The sequence below is a fragment of the Poecilia mexicana genome, unplaced genomic scaffold, assembly GCF_051168715.1.
Source record: "Poecilia mexicana isolate PSO_F unplaced genomic scaffold, ASM5116871v1 scaffold_6, whole genome shotgun sequence".
Taxonomy (NCBI): domain Eukaryota; kingdom Metazoa; phylum Chordata; class Actinopteri; order Cyprinodontiformes; family Poeciliidae; genus Poecilia; species Poecilia mexicana.
In genome coordinates, this window is record NW_028263375.1 from 31,720,560 (window position 1) to 31,736,892 (window position 16,333).

The following is a 16,333-nucleotide window of genomic DNA, read 5'->3' on the forward strand; positions in this document are numbered from 1 at the left end:
AAGACAAATAAACAGAAGAGTGAAACTTTAACAATAATTTGTCGTCTTTTAAAGAAACAAAACATGAACACAGTTAAACAGCACTGAAGTAGATTTCAGTTTCTAATGAAGACTCTGAACAATTTGAAGACACAAGTTCAACTTTTCATCTTCAAAATGAAAGTAATTTCCAACAATGATTTTATTGTTGATCCAACAAAATCAACAAAATTGATTTTGTTGGATCAATTTTCCAACAAATCTGAAAAATTTATCTTATACAGTAACAGTGCTACAAGTATTGTTTTCCATCATGGTTGTTTTTTCACTTTAGTGTTCTGCAGTGGGCCTGAAAGACCGTTTTGAATGAGTGATGCTGCACAGACATGTTCTGAACTTTTTCAGACATGAAAAAGTTCAGAACTGTGATGACTCTGAAAAGAGCCATCAACACAGAGAGAGAGAGAGAGAGAAATCTTTTGATAATGTTAGTTTTTATTCAACCCTCTCATAATTCTGTTTGAGCATTTCCGTTTTGCTTATATAAATCTTGTTACTAACATTGAATTTGATGTGAGTGAGTAGTAATAGAGTAAGAATTGATACTTTTACAAACTAGATCCAACATAACTATTCTGCTTCTAATAAAAGTGCCAGTATTGGAATTATGAGAATAAGATGTTGATATTTTCTTCCTCTCATTGCTTTCATGAAATGAAGAATTTATGCTCCCTGGTACAGAAAGTTCATCCTTCAGCCAGATTTCAGACAAATAAATGATGTATTACATTTAATGAGACATGATATAGATCATATTGATGCTACCCATGCACTGTGTCCAGGCTTCAGTGAAAACATTCACTACAACAAGTCACTTCTTCATGTTTCTGACCTGGTTGAAGCCCTGGAAGTCAAAGCCTCCATCTGAGCTGAAGAGCTGATTTCCTGTCACCCAATGTCCTCCACCCGCCTGCCGACGCTCTTCCACAGCTTTAGCGACAAAGTAGACCATATTAAAGATGGTTCCAAACAGTGGAGACACCTTTGAAGAAAATCAGGGAAAAAGGCATTAAAATGTCAAAAAAAAGAAAGACATGATTACATACACACTTCTATGGAGAGTGATTATGAAGGGTTCTACTGAAACAGAGTCACAACAAGTGTGCAACTGTTAAATGGAGTAGCACTTATGCCAGGAGCATCCAAACTGTTAGCATCCCTAAGATAAATGTCCCCAGAGGCCAAAATGAGCTTTTTCTCTCCCATCAAAAACGCAAAAATAATATATTTGTGAAACATTTCTCCATTACCTGCTCCACAATCATATCAACAAGTTCATATTGAATGAAACCAACATTATTGGCCTTAACATTTACATTTAACTTATCAACTATTATTATTTTCTAATTTGTTGGTCTGTATAAATGTTTTTAGTTCATTTCCAGCAAGAGAAATGAGAAATTTCTTTTCAAACCTTCGCTGTGTGTCCTTGTGTAAAACCTCGCTGGATGTTTGTGGCATGACTTTATATGAGATAAAATCTAAAAAAAAAAAAAAAAAGAAAAAAAAAAGAAAAATTCTTTGTGTTGTATGTTTTCCATTTAACTTGCCATGGAAATCTCATCCGAAGAAAAATGACAAAAAGGTTTCATTTGCATCTGCTCCATACGTTGAACCAAAACAGGGAAGCAGATAAAATGCAGCAGCAAAACGCAAGTCAATCACAAAACTGAAGCTGAAAAAAAAAACATCTGCAGGACCTTTGTGACGAACCGTGTCCTGCTTACTCCCATGTCTTTTACACTCGTCATCACTTCATCTTCTTTCTAATATTTTTGTTGCATTTTATTATTTCTTCACCTCTGTGGCAGAGATTGCGGAGCGGATCTCTCTGGAGATCTGAGCCTGGCGAAAGCTTTCATAGAAACTCTCATCAGAAGCCATGGTAACGGTCAGCACGGCGCTGTAGGCATGACGCAGCTGGGTGTTGTTGGTCAGCAGAGGGAATGTTGTGTCCTGATGGAACAAATAAGAAATATTATTTATCAAAACTTTGAATCAAAAAGATTTTCACAAATGGTCTAAAAATTAAACAGGTTTATTTTAAAGTTGCTATAGTTTTTTTTTTTTTAGTAGCTTAGTTCAACAGCAGTTTACTGTGAAAATCAAAATTAACATTTATTGTGATTGTTTTATGGCATTTTTTTTTTTTGCATAACTACTTGTAATCGTTATAACCTCTGCTGCCTGTTGGCCAGGACTCCTTTGAAGAATTGATTTTAAATCTCAGTGGACTTTCCCAGTTAAATAAGGTAAAAACAATAACAATAATAATAAATCATCTAGGTTTATTAGAGTTGGATTAAACAGTTGTCTCACCTGGTAAGGCATGGCATACAGCAGAGCGTCATATGGGATGAAGATGTAACCATCAGCGATCATCCCCATGTCTAGAGCCTCCAGCAGGAGTTCCCTCTGATGCTCTCCACCAATCAGGACGGAACTCATACACATGATGATCACTTAACAGAAAATAAACTTCATTAGCTGACTGGATTCCACGTCAAGGCAAATGCATCTAATGGCAGCTGAAAATAATAAACTATTTGTTGGTCAAATCTTTTCATGAAAGTGTTGAGTTTAAAATCTGAGAGACAAAATCCTGTCTCACTCAGAAGAGGAGATTACTTGAATCGGATTTGTAATTCAACAGTTGAGCAAAGTTATGTTTGACAGTTTTAAATAAGACGATTTGAAGTTTATTTGTCAGTACTAGAATGAAATTTGAGTTTTACAGCTAACCTTTGACTTTGTCGGACTGCCTTATCTCGTTCAGCGCCTCCCGAGCCCCGTCGTTGTTCTTTGTTTCCATGGAAACTACAGGAGCAATTGGCAAGCCCATAGCTCGGAGCGCAGAGGCTACTTCTTCTCCAGTGCTTTCCCAGAGATCAGTTGGGGCTGAGAATGAAAAAAAAAAGGGAGAGAGAGAGAGAGAGACAAGAAATCTCTTTTGTTAATTTAATGTTCAGTGTCCTCATTTTTAAGTGAGAGGGTGTTTGTCAAAAAAAAAAAAGTATAGTCCACCAAAAATGTAAAAGAAATAGAAAACAAATAACATCTAGCAATTACTTAAATAAAAACTGAAGTCCAGTTAGAGGGCAGGTAATAATAACTTTTGATCGGTAATACAGGATTGTATGAAGGAAGTGAAGATAGTTGATCTTGTGAATTCTGGGCGCTATAAACCACGCCCCTTTTTACCCACAATCTCTGCTGCATGCTCTGAAAACACACAGGGCGCATAATATCCACAGATCAATATGAAGGAGGATGTAAATCCCATCCAGATCTGAGGTCAGTTCCTTAGTAAGAACTGTGAACTACACTTCAATTTGCAAAGTCCATTTTAATGACTTGAGGCCTATGTGGTATGAAATGACTTCCTCACCTGAAATGACTGCAACGTGAGCCCAGCGGAAGAATCTGAGGACAGTTTTGAGGACTTTAATAGGAGGCGTTACGGGGGGCAGGTTCAGCCAGTCATCATCCAGACAGCCTGGAGAAGCCAGGCCTGCCTCCCAGTGCTGGGTGAATAAGGACGCTGCGTGGCAGAGGGTCGGGTTGAAAGGTCCGATGTAAGCATGACCGTAACCCTCCATTTCCCCAAACTCAGTCAATGCTGATAGGAGACAAGTTTCAAGTTGATGGAGTTAAAAAACACCACAAGATTAACTGAATTATAAAAACAAAGCAACACTAAGTCTTTCTTTTCACATTGTTTAGAAAAATCAAGACATTTTCAGATTTGCACTGTTCTTAATTTCAGCCTTAAAATGTTACTTTAACAGTGTGTGAACGCATTCCTTTGCTATCTCACCGTAGGAAGATAGTGAACTAAACTATTTTTTTTTCTGGCTCATTGTATAGGGCCAGAAAAAAATAATACATTTCCGCCAAATAACTCAGAAATTTTCTGAAACAAAAACATGAAAATTTCTGAGTTTGAAAAGTTGAAATTAACTAGAAAACAAATTCAGAACATTTTTTTTCTCGAAAATTTCACAGATTAATCTAAAAATGTCGTAGTTTTTTTCTAGCAAATTTTTGAATTTTCAAACTCAGAAATTTCCTCTTTCTTTTTGTAAAAAGAAAATTCTGACATATTCTGGTGGAAATTTACTCCACCTGTTTTATCCACTATGGGCCTAATACGCTGTTGTACATTTCCACATAGCTGTTGCAGATAAAAAAAACTCTGCGGTATTTGGTTGCCACACCTTTGGAAACAGAGCAGTCCTCATTGAGCAGTTTCACATCGTACCAGTATCCTCTGCTCATGTAGCTGTCGCTTCTTAGCCGTGATAATGCTAGGTTAGCTGCAGCTACTGGCATTGCTCTGGAGAACAGGGGGTCACAGGACCAGGGGCCAACCAGGGCCAGTTTAAAAGTTGCTGCCCCCACATCGTTGATATAAAGCAACCAGAGAAACAGTCCAAGCCAGGAGACAATCTGCATCTTGGTGACCTGCAAAACATACATGTACATATGTTGGTTTTACTTTAATATAACTCATAAGAGATTGATTAATACTTCAGCTGGCTTAGTCTTAAGGGTAGACCTTTTTTTAACTGAGTGTAATCTTATCCTGTTTTCCTGATTTTATTTCCACTTTTAAATGCCATAATTTTAAAACAAGACACTAGTCACATCATTATATATGTTTTTCGTCTTTCAAATTCAGATCTTTAGTTACATTTCTTGCCTTTTAAGTATATTATATTTCACGGCATTCTTCTACAATTCTTCCTCAGTTTTGTACCCTTTGTCCTGACAGAACAGCAGATTTCTTGCTGAAGGATCGATAGAAAAACCCTTTGCTTGGAAAAAAAAAGTAGTAGAATAAGTCAAACAATGATTCACTTTGAAGAAAAGTTTTTCTGTTTTTGATGCATGCTTTTGGGAAGATTTGGGCTCTTGGTTCAGGACTGGATACATATTCTCTATAATATTAACCCTTTTGAGAATATTATTAAACCTAGAAGCAGCATTTGGATAACTGTGTGAAATTAGGATGCGGTTAAGCCAAATCCAGCAGCCCAAGCTAACAAAGTTTACAGGTGTTTTCAGGGATAGGAAGAGTCAACTGACTTTTTCAACCCTGGAATATTCTGGTGTGTTTTTTTTTTACATTAGGTCAGAAGGAAGTGAACTTTCATGTATGACACATTAATTTTATTAATGGGAATTTACTGTGTAGCTTGGTTAAACACACTAAAATAATCTGAAATCAAAGCCAAATATTTTGCAGAAGGCAGTCTGTTGAATCACTACATTTATGTACTTAGTTTATATCAAGGAACTACTAATATGTTACATTAATATTTGTGACTGATTTTTGCGTAAACAAGATGAATGTAGTTTTCATTGATGTTACCAGGAGTGGTTAAAATTAGGTAATTAACAGAAAATATTTCTTTACTGATTATTTTTCCAAGATTATGTCAAGTATTGGTGTTGCTAACTTAACAAAATTGCATTGTGGAAGCAGAACATCACAAAGAATGCAGTACAACTTTACAGTATAGAAATATGGTTGGGATTGATACATTTCACACCTTCATCTCTGACACAGAACCCGTCTCCTTCCCAAGCGGAATAATGGTCCATTGTGTTCTTACCTGAAGAGAACCAGAATTGTGGAGGTTGATGTTTTTCTGTTTCTCATATGTTTGTTGATTTCTTTAGATTTTCACATCTCATTTCTGTAAACCATCTGCTCCATTTACCTGAACTGTGAATCAGAAGTGCAGAAACACATTACATCATCAGGCTTTTCTAAATGCTTAATAAATAAACGTGTCTACAAACAGATTTTTTAAAAAGTTTTTAATTCAACCCTATGTGTGCTAAAGTGCATGGAGAAAAATTTTACCTTTGTCTTAGAGTTTCATTTGTCCAGAGAAATGTCGGCTTCACTCAACAGTCTGTGAAAGACGAAGAAGAACACAGCAGAGGGCTGCAGCTGAAATCCTGAGAAGATTTACTCTAATCCTATTAAAAGCTCAAAAAACGTTCAAGATGGTTAGTGTGAGATCAGAGGTTGTGTTGTGTACTTCTATGTGAATTTGTCTTTGCATATGCCACTGTTCCTTATTAGTACGAAAGAGCAGCAATTACATTCAATATCCATTATTGCAAATGGAATTTGTGTAATACAGCCCAGAATCCTCTATAAAACTCTGAAGGAAAACCATTTGGTCCTTCCCTTTATGCATTTGTTGAAGAACATTATGAATCTACAGTGTCCCGTTAAAACAAGGGCATTTATTTTTACCTTAAGGAGAGTGACAGATTTTTAAAAATTCTTCTGGCAGAATCAGATGGATAAATACCAACTTAAAACTGATTTTAATTATTTAATTAATTATGTATTGTTTGTGGGGTTGTGGGATTTTTGTTGTTATTATTACTGGGCTTGGTATTTATCTTAGAGAACGGTATACATTTGAGTTTACATCTGTGATTGTGAAGCCTTTCTGAGCCGCACTCCGATCCAAAGGGTGGCAGTAATTCAACCTGGTAGTCGTTTGCCAACGTCCTTAGAAAGAAGAAGAGTTTCATAAGCCCTTCCTTGCTCGGCTAACCTTCTTGTAGGTTACTTCCTCTCTGTCAGGGACACAGACAAAATGCAGAGCTGTACACAGCTTTACCGTTCTCTCGCCACGGTAAGGATAAGCATGGTTTCTGTTAGAATGTTCACCAAGCGACTGCTGCAGCACGCGGACTTATAAAGGAGGCATTTGTTTGGACTAGCGGCCTGAGGGTGGTTAGCTGCTCTGCTAACAGACTTTCTCTGGTAAAGTGGTGTATACAATTCACACTGCCACCGGAAAGATTTAATATTCTGGAAGTTTGGTATAACGTTATATAATATCGGCATTCTTGCAGACTGTGGCTTGTTTTCATGCAAGATTGACATGTAAAATAACAGCTAACCAGGCTATTATTTTTATTTACGAGTTTGTTTCCCCCTGCAACTGTTTTGAAATGTACACAGTACCACTATGAATTCTTACTATGTCATTGTTGCTCACCTCCCATTCAATACGATTCACATCAATCTACCATGATAAATGAATGACCTTTATAGTTATGTACCAATTATCCCTGCTTCTAAAGCATAAACTTTAAGGACACCCACAGTAACAGACGCCATGATAAAGACATAATCTTTGTATACTTTGTCAGAGGTTAGCCTGATAAATGAACATTAATAAACGTACTTCATTTGTGGTTTGCTGTCTTGTAATATAATGTGAAATACCTGCGACCTAATATTCTGGACTATTCATCAGTTTATTTAGCTAATTAAACATTTTTATTTTATTTTTTATTTTTTCAATTGCGGCGTAATCATACCTTTTAAATTACAAGTCGAGAAAAGGTATCGACATTTTGGCTATGCTGGTTCTGTCTTCTCTTTACACCTGTTAGTCCTAACTTTACTGTGTTGAGTTTTGAATGTTAACATGATGTGTAATTTAGATAAGTTCTATCAATAAACAGTCGTCTTAAAGCTAAACAGTTTAACAGTGATTACAGCTGCTGATGGGCAGTGAAGCTTGGTCTCAACTAGTCCTTTATTTTGAAGGACAGTTTCGTTCACCAAGACTTCAGTGTACATTTTATTTGTTGTTTTATTTACTTATTGTGGATATTTAAAATGTCTTCAGGTTCTAGTGTTAAATGTTCATAACATAAAATTTAAGTTTATTGATCCTTGAGGGGATGTACTTGCATCACTATGCCATTACCATTATATTGCTTGAAAATGGTCTCAAAACAACAATATTCTGATTTATGGTGTTTTTAACCTTTAGTTTGATTTGCTCAACAGCGAAGTCACCATCTCCCCTTCAAGCTCCATGGAGCCACAGCTTTGTCTGTCAGAACGTATGCTGATAAAGCAGAAAGTAAGTAATTTATTTTTAGTAAACAAAAGGTCTTTCAGACACATGATGGTTGGAGATGCACTAAGCAGAGACCTGCGTTCAGGTCCAGCCAGTGGTTTTTGAAAGCTTCCATCTGCTGGTTTTTAGCAAATTCTAAATTTCTTTTAGATCTTTAATGTGCTTCATTACAAATATTTTTCCGAGCCTTGGGCCATGAGGCATCACTAACTAAGATGCGAGCTCACATCCAGTATGTGAAGCTTTCTATAAAACTGGATTTTACTACCATTCTAATGCAAAGATAAGATGATCGAGGAACTGCCTGTTTAACAGATCTTTATCACCTTATTAGACAGTGGAGCAAGAGGAATAAAAAGTCTTGGTCAAAAATAAAAATAAATCTATTTTTGCCATGTGCACAACTTTAAGTGATGCAAAATGACATCTCAGGCCTAATTAGGTCTGCTGCAATAAATCAATTAATCGCATAATAAATAAAAACAAAACTCGACAATTTATTTTTGAATGATTTATTGTTTTTCTCTTTTCTCTCTTTCTCCAAAAACCTGGATGATAAAAGTCTTTAATCTGGTACTTTGGTCTCAACCAGCTCCTTTTTTGATGGACAATTTAGTTTACAGAGACTTCATAATTCATATTGTTTTATTTATTTTGGATATTCAAAATGTCTTCCTTTTCCACTGTTAAATCTTCATTAGAATAGAATAGAATCTTTGAGAATGTGTTCACACATCATTGTGCAATTACCTTTAAATTACTTGAAAATGGTCTCAAAACATTAATATTGTTTAATCACAATAACTTCCAGAACAATTTACTGTCCAGAAAATTGTGTTGTCATGACAGGCCTAGACCCAACTGAGATGTTCTGTTTTAACGTAGTAAAGAAACAACATTTCCTTTATTCTTTCGGTTCTGCTGGGAGTAAATGTTCCTTCATTTGCTGTGTGCAGTTGATGCAGACGTCACCGTGGTTGGCTCTGGTCCAGGTGGTTACGTCGCAGCCATCAAAGCAGCACAGCTTGGCTTCAAGGTGAGCAGGGTCCTGGACTAGTTAGTGGTTAATAAAATCTCCTATCACGTAGAGTAAGTAGATGTTTTGGTTGAAGATGTGAGTTCTATATGAATAAATGCATTTTTTCATTTTGCTCTAAAAACTTTTTGATTCCTTCGACAGACGGTGTGTGTGGAGAAGAACGCCACGTTGGGCGGCACCTGTCTCAATGTTGGCTGCATCCCCTCAAAGGTAACAAACAAGTCTCTTCCAGATCGATCACTTCAGCTTACAATTGCCAATAAAATTTACAATATTCTGAATGCAAATAAAATACAGAATTGGAAAGAAACAGAAGAAAGGGCCTGTTTCAGTCTACGTTCATTTTAACTCAAACAAAAATTACATTTTAATCAGTGTCATTTTTTTAATGGACAAAAACTTGACTACCATGAAATTAAATAGAAGGTAAATTAGGAAGATGAACTCTTATGATAATGAAAGATTGACTTAAGCATGTACCAATAAAATATGAAATAACATTTAATTAGATCTAATCTATGTAAAAAAAAAACAAACAAAAAAAACAAAACAAAAGCATCTGGCTTCAGATTGCAGTTTCATTCCTTTAGTGAAATGAAAAAGGTGTAGATTACATACAGAGCAGAATATTTTGTTCCAACGCGGGTCATCCTGGGACAACAGCAGAGTTAGAGAGACTTTTTTAAAAGGACATGATATGAAACATATTTACTGTTACCATGGTGATGTGGTCATTCTCTGTTATGTTGCTCACAGAAAACCTCACAGAGAACATTTCTGTAACATAATAGTGCTGAGTACAGCAAACTGACAGACTGTTTATGGACAGTTGTTGAAATGATCATCTGATCTGGAGTGTAAATAAAACAGATTGTATATTTCAAGAAAACAGGAATAACTGTACACACCATTTCCATCAAGGAGAAGAAGTTGAGGTGACGGACTGTGGATATTTTTGTTTTCATACAGACGGGACTGGAGATGCAACATTAAAGCTCTTTGCAAAAAGAGACGCAGCAGGCTATAGAAACTTTATGTCCTTCAAAAGCTGTGCTTCCATTGTTTTTTTTAATGCACATTTTGAAGTATCGCTACATTTGAAATAACTTCAGTTTTGGTAAAAAAATGTTTTTGCACTTGTTTGAGGTAGTTTTTAGCTTTTCTGAACACTTCTATTTATAATGGGTCTAGTGGTAGTGTATATATTACATTTTTTTCTTGACACAATAATAAAGACTCTTTATTTCCCATCATCTTTATATATGTATATTTTAAATTTCTTCACATTGAGAACAAAGTGGAATTGAATACATAATGCACAAACTAATCAGACTGTTTTGTCTGATTAGATGCATTTAGATATATTTAGTAATTTTATGCCACATAGATTAGCTAAGCTGTATTGAATCAATAGTTTTTTTTCTTATTCTGTGTTTCTGTTTTTGTTTCTTTAGGCTCTGTTAAACAACTCCCACTTGTACAAGATGGCACACGGCAAAGACTTTGAAAGCAGAGGCATTGAAAGTAAGCTGAATGTAAAGAATAGAGATGAAAGTAATATACACTTGTAAATCTGAATCTATCCATACAGATACCATTGTTCTAAACAGTAATCAATGCTTTTTATTATTATTTTTTTTCATCTTCATTTTGCGTTGTGTTGTTGTGATCATGTCTGAAGGCAGCATGTCAGAAAGATTAGGAGCTTCTTAAAGAAACAGAGGCCAATTTCTAGGTGTCAAATTGCAAAGTCAAATTTCTTTCAAGTCATTTGTATATCGATAACTTTCATAACAACTAACATAGTTACTTGATTGTGATATAAAATGGCACTGTGTCTGGAAAATGCATGATACCACCCCCATAAAAATATACAGTTATTCTGATAAATCAGTCTCAGTTGAAATCATATTCTAAATTTTTGGATATGGCTGTAACGGCCTCATGCACACAGACGGGCTCAGCTGTCTCTCATCGTCTCTCTGTCAGTCTCTGGAATTTCGTTAAACCTGGAGAAGATGATGGCTCAGAAGAGTGGCGCAGTCAAAGCCCTGACTGGAGGAATTGCACATCTGTTCAAACAGAACAAAGTCAGTCTGACTTCATGTTGCTTTACTTTGCATTTTAAAAGCTCAGATATATTTTTTACAACTTGATTATCTTTCTTTATTCTGTTTTTTTTCTTTACTCTTCTCAGGTAACCCATGTTAACGGTTTTGGTAAAATAACCGGTAAAAATCAGGTGACTGCCACGGCAGCAGACGGCTCCCATCAGGTTATCAACACTAAGAACATCCTAATCGCCACAGGGTCAGAGGTCACCCCCTTCCCTGGCATCCAGGTACCATCTTAGCTCTAATCCACTTTCACTTATTTATAGCTGCAAGGAGCTTTTAAAGTTTCTCGTTCTTACTAAAAGCAATTATTGTGTTTTATTAGATTGATGAGGAGTCCATCGTGTCATCAACTGGAGCTCTGTCCCTAAACAAAGTGCCAGAGGAACTGATTGTCATTGGAGCCGGAGTTATAGGAGTGGAGCTGGTTAGCAGTACTTCAGCCTGATATGCATTTCCTGCCTCAAGTTCAGCTGTTTTCTTATTTTGTTTGCTTGTTTTTCTCACCAACATGTCTGTCCTGCTGCAGGGCTCCGTGTGGGAGCGACTGGGTTCCACGGTGACAGCAGTGGAGTTCCTAGGCCACGTGGGTGGCATGGGCATCGACATGGAGATCTCCAAGAACTTCCAGCGCATCCTGCAGAAGCAGGGCCTCAAGTTCAAGCTGAGCACCAAAGTCCTGGGGGCCACCAAGAGGCCTGACGGCAAGATAGACGTGGCGTGAGTTGGCGAGGAGAAGAAGAACATGCTTCTAGAGTCGGACGGTTTGTAACCGTAAGGGTTTGACGTTGCAGAGTGGAGGCAGCGGCTGGCGGGAAGAACGAGACGCTGACATGTGACGTTCTGCTGGTCTGCATCGGCAGAAGGCCGTTCACCCAGAACCTGGGTCTTGACAGCGTCGGCATCGAGTTGGACAACAGAGGTCGCATACCGGTCAACAACCGCTTCCAGACCAAAGTACACGGGTATGACCCTTCACCTGCTGATGTACCGAACCTCACCCGTCCATGCTCCGCAGCTGCCTTTATCCAGGAATCAGTAAATGAGATGGACCAGTGTCCAGTACATGACAGGACCAACACCCACAAGCAACATTTCATGCACTTATTCATATTAGAGTTTAGAATTAATAGAAAGTATTTTGAACTTCTAAGATCAGTGGATTGGTCAGCCTTTTCTTTAATTTCAGGTTAAAATAATATTTGAACAATTCATGAAATTTTAGAGATGACCTGTATTCTGGTGAACATCTGGTTCAGACCAACAGTATTTATTTTGCACCAATAAAAAAAATTGGGCCAATATTAATACTGCTTTTATGACCAATAATTACAGACATTTTATATATTACCTTATATATTCATGGTGGGACTTGATTAAAAATTTTTAGTTAATTTGAGTGTCTGTAATTAATTAATTGCATTTTAATCAAACTATTAACACAATAAGCAACATTTTCAATTCAAAAGCTCTTATCAGCTAAATTGTTGAATGAATAGACATTAACAAAGATATTTATTGTTTTTAATCTGTTATTCAGCCATCAGATTGTTTAAAGGTCCTACTCTATCCATTCAGTGATTAGGTGAATGCTACATGTTTAGCATTGAGATGCTATTTTAGGCTTGAATACCTTCACTAACAGGCTCACTCCTTTTAGCACAACTTGAACATAACATTCTTTTACTGCATCCAATCAGATAATCTTTTGAATAAATGAAACTGCAGTGAGCCAAGAGAAGCAGCTTAGTACTCTGTCACTGCTGGCTTTGTTTGTATTCAGTGTTGTAAATAAGTCTGCTAAAAGAATGCATGCAGTTATGAAACCCTAAACAGTTCTGAATATTTTTCTTTGCCCCAGCATTTATGCAATCGGTGACGTGATTGCTGGGCCGATGTTGGCCCACAAGGCTGAGGACGAGGGCATCATCTGCATCGAAGGCATGGCTGGTGGAGCAGTGCACATAGACTACAACTGTGTTCCCTCCGTCATCTACACCCACCCTGAGGCGGCCTGGGTGGGGAAGACAGAAGAGCAGCTTAAACAGGAGGTCAGAATCCCATCATGCTCCAGCTTCACGTTTGGTTCATTTACATTTTCGGCAGAGTTGAGAAAATGTTCTGAGCCACACAGGAGGTTTTGGGATAAACATTCTATACATTTTAAAGAACATACTGATGATAGATGAGTTAATAATGAATGTGTTTGGTGTCAGAAATCACAGCAAAGGACACATCTGGGTAAATAGTTCATCAGACAAAAATGCTAATTAGCACTAGCATGTTTTCAGTTTGTCAAACGACTGATATTCAATCATAAATCTCTTTTTTCCAGGGTGTCCCATACAAAGTTGGCAAGTTTCCTTTTGCCGCCAACAGCCGAGCCAAGACTAATGCAGACACTGATGGCATGGTGAAGATTCTGAGTCACAAGGAGACGGATCGGATGCTTGGAGCGCACATCCTGGGAACGGTGAGAGTTGAGATCAGTTCACACTGAGCGGAAACGCTGTAGAAAGGGTCTGAGGTAAAAAATCCCTGACATTCAGGATCAGTGTCACTTTATCGTATGACTGTAATCTGAACTAGGGATGGGCATTTATAATGTCTTATTTAACCTGATTAATTTCTTATCATAATAATAATTTTGATTTATTGTTGTCACGATAAATTCCAGTTGATGTTTAAAAAAATAAATAAACTGTCTGTATTACCGAGATAAACTATTGTTTGTTCAAAGAAAGCATCAATACATTTAAAAATATGATTAAATGCAGTTACTAATTGCAGTTTAATGACAAACTACACTCCTTTGTGTGTGAAGATGTATATTACAAAATGGGAAAGTTTTTCAAGAACAGTAATTGTTTTTGTGGGACTACAATTGCTGTGGCACAGAGCCGCAGTGGTACCGTTACATAACAAAGGAGTAATAAATAGTACTTATCGTCACTTCTATCGTTATCACAACAGCACTGCAAAATATCATGATAAAACTGTAGCTATCCTCTCCTGGTCTGATGACATAGTTGTGTTTTGATGCAGGGAGCTGGAGAGATGGTCAATGAAGCTGCTCTGGCCATGGAGTACGGAGCTTCCTGTGAGGACGTCGCTCGGGTCTGCCACGCACATCCAGTACGTTCTCTTCTCCACGCTCACTTTAACTCCAGGGCTTGGTTTCATCCCAGCAGCAGGAAACCTGCCGGCATACAGACCAATAAGAATAATGGTTTACACATTCATTTTAATCTATTTTAAATTTTCAAAATTCATGGAAAATTACTTTGTATCATTTTAAGACGTAGTGTTGTTCCTCATCAAAGACATACCACCTATGACTGGTTGCTAATGGCATCATGAGGAGCGTTGTCATGATGACGTGCTGACAGCGTAGTGTCGGACAGAGCTTCTTAAAGAGACAGAGGCCCAATTTCAAGGCATCAAATTACAAAGTCTAATTTATTTTTAAGTTATGTTTGATGTATGCAGCATTTTTATAATAACTGAAGATAACTTATTTGATTTTGCCTTAATTTAAAATGGCACTATGTGGCTAGAAAAATATGCAATACCGCCCCTTTAAGGATGGAACAATTACCGGCTTTATTGCTACCTCGACAAAATTTTTTATGCCAACTGTCACTGGTTCAAAGTTATTTTTCAAAATGTATTTGATAAGGCGCTAGGGAATTTTGGGTTTGTTCTGTTACCTATTAGAACATCTACCAAGATTCAACAGAAGATATGAGTATATATAGAGAGAAATATGAAATAAATGTTGACAGTTAGTTTCCCTAGCATAATTTGGTGCATTGAGTAAGAAAGTGAAAATGTTTTTTAAAGCTAGAGGGTTAGCATAAGGAACTGAGGGAAGCTGGTGAGGCCTAAGTTGTGGCAAACTGGCTAACACTGGTCAGTGATGCTATGCTATCAGCTGGGCTTCCTTACAAAATTGGTTACTAACTGTGATTAGAAGCTGAATTTCACCAGACTTGCTGCAGAAGTTGATATCAAAATAATTCAACAATTCAAAGGTATTTATTACTAAACTAAAACATGTATTCCTTCACTCATGTTTGTTCCTTCACCTCATCCTAACCCAGTTTCTTTTTTTTTTAATTGGTGTGTTTCCATTAAGCGAATATAATTTTGTAATTTCAATGTGCACAGTTTTATAGTTAATGGAAATGCAGCTTTAGTTGTATTTTTACCTGCTGCTCATCGTCCTGCCTGTTCTGCCCTCGTCCTGCAGACGGTGTCGGAGGCTTTCAGAGAAGCCAACCTGGCGGCATCCTTCGGAAAAGCCATCAACTTTTGAGGCTGCGGCGGCCGTGGCGCTGATGCTGGAGAAACGGGACGCGTACTGTCTGCATCGAGACTTTCACTGACTTAAGCCACCTGTGATCCTGTGTCCATCACGACGGGATAATTACAATTAGTTTCATGTTATTTAAGTGTTCCAAAAAGAATATTAAAATGGGTGTTGACGGTATACAAAAGCTGACTTGTGTGAGACTCTGCTTTGTTTTCAGCACGTACTTTAAAGTTGCCATGGGGATATTTTCTTCACCCTTTTGTGGAACAGAGAGATGGATGGTATTCTGAGATGACTGTGTTGTCTTCTAACTGAAGAAAAGGATGCTTGGTTTTTTTTTTGTTTTTTTTTTTTTTGTTTGAAAGGTTTAGTCAGGAGCTGAAGTTAGGATTAATATAGAAGCCTCTCTGCTCTGTTTGCACCCATCCCTACATATAAACAACACATTTTTTAATACATGTTGACTTCTCTGCAACTCTATTGATTTCCTCCTTTTAGGTCATTATCGACTCCATTTAAAACGGGAACTATTGGAGAGGCCTTTCCTGATTCAGTTAGTCGACTGATTGCTCCATTCATCCAAGCCAATAAATCCAGTTCCATAAATATTTATGTGGTGGTGTCTTCATTCAGGTCTGTAAAAGTTTGAAATTTACTGAATTCATCTAAACAGATTGCACTCAAACACACAGGAAAAGGTTGCTTTTGTTCTTCCTGCTCACATCGTCATATATGGATATTTTCAGACCCAGGGTAACTATGCAGGATTGGTTCCCAGCTGTTGATACTGAAACACGGCTTTCTGCAGCACTGATACACGGAACAGTTTGTATTTTATTAGTGGACTCTAAAAGATGTTAATAAAATAGATATGTTTGATCCTCTTGAATAAGCCGAAATCAGTAGTTGGTAGATT

The 16,333-nt window shown here is 37.2% G+C and overlaps 2 protein-coding genes across 2 annotated transcripts in view; one reads left to right on the forward strand and one right to left on the reverse strand.

Annotated features, from left to right (window-relative positions):
• LOC106906648 (retinal guanylyl cyclase 2-like) overlaps window positions 1–4,494 on the reverse strand; it is an 18,478-nt gene extending 13,984 nt beyond the window's left edge. The window contains exons 1-6 of the mRNA XM_088006593.1: window positions 4,257–4,494; window positions 3,428–3,658; window positions 2,782–2,937; window positions 2,359–2,501; window positions 1,840–1,995; window positions 872–1,021 (exon numbers count right to left, since the gene is read on the reverse strand). Coding sequence (XP_087862719.1) covers window positions 872–1,021; window positions 1,840–1,995; window positions 2,359–2,501; window positions 2,782–2,937; window positions 3,428–3,658; window positions 4,257–4,494 — 1,074 coding nt within the window. The remainder of the gene's footprint in view (window positions 1–871; window positions 1,022–1,839; window positions 1,996–2,358; window positions 2,502–2,781; window positions 2,938–3,427; window positions 3,659–4,256) is intronic.
• A 2,066-nt stretch (window positions 4,495–6,560) lies between these two features.
• On the forward strand, window positions 6,561–15,601 carry dld (deltaD). Its single transcript, XM_015000031.2, has 14 exons — window positions 6,561–6,704; window positions 7,877–7,952; window positions 8,906–8,985; window positions 9,130–9,198; window positions 10,443–10,512; window positions 10,978–11,078; window positions 11,186–11,329; window positions 11,428–11,529; window positions 11,632–11,822; window positions 11,897–12,067; window positions 12,964–13,153; window positions 13,438–13,575; window positions 14,148–14,237; window positions 15,355–15,601. Exons 1-14 carry the CDS (start codon window positions 6,666–6,668, stop codon window positions 15,418–15,420), a joined length of 1,527 nt encoding a protein of 508 aa, XP_014855517.2. The 5' UTR covers window positions 6,561–6,665; the 3' UTR covers window positions 15,421–15,601.
• The last annotated feature ends 732 nt before the right edge of the window (window positions 15,602–16,333 follow it).

What these genes read in the sequence shown, in the direction of transcription:
- dld (XM_015000031.2), top strand. Translation starts at nt 6,666, where the DNA reads ATGCAGAGCTGTACACAGCTTTACCGTTCTCTCGCCACG. An exon ending in TTCCAGACCAAAGTACACGG is followed by an intron (nt 12,068 to 12,963) that starts GTATGACCCTTC and finishes TCTTTGCCCCAG; the next exon opens with CATTTATGCAATCGGTGACG. An exon ending in GAGCGCACATCCTGGGAACG is followed by an intron (nt 13,576 to 14,147) that starts GTGAGAGTTGAG and finishes GTTTTGATGCAG; the next exon opens with GGAGCTGGAGAGATGGTCAA.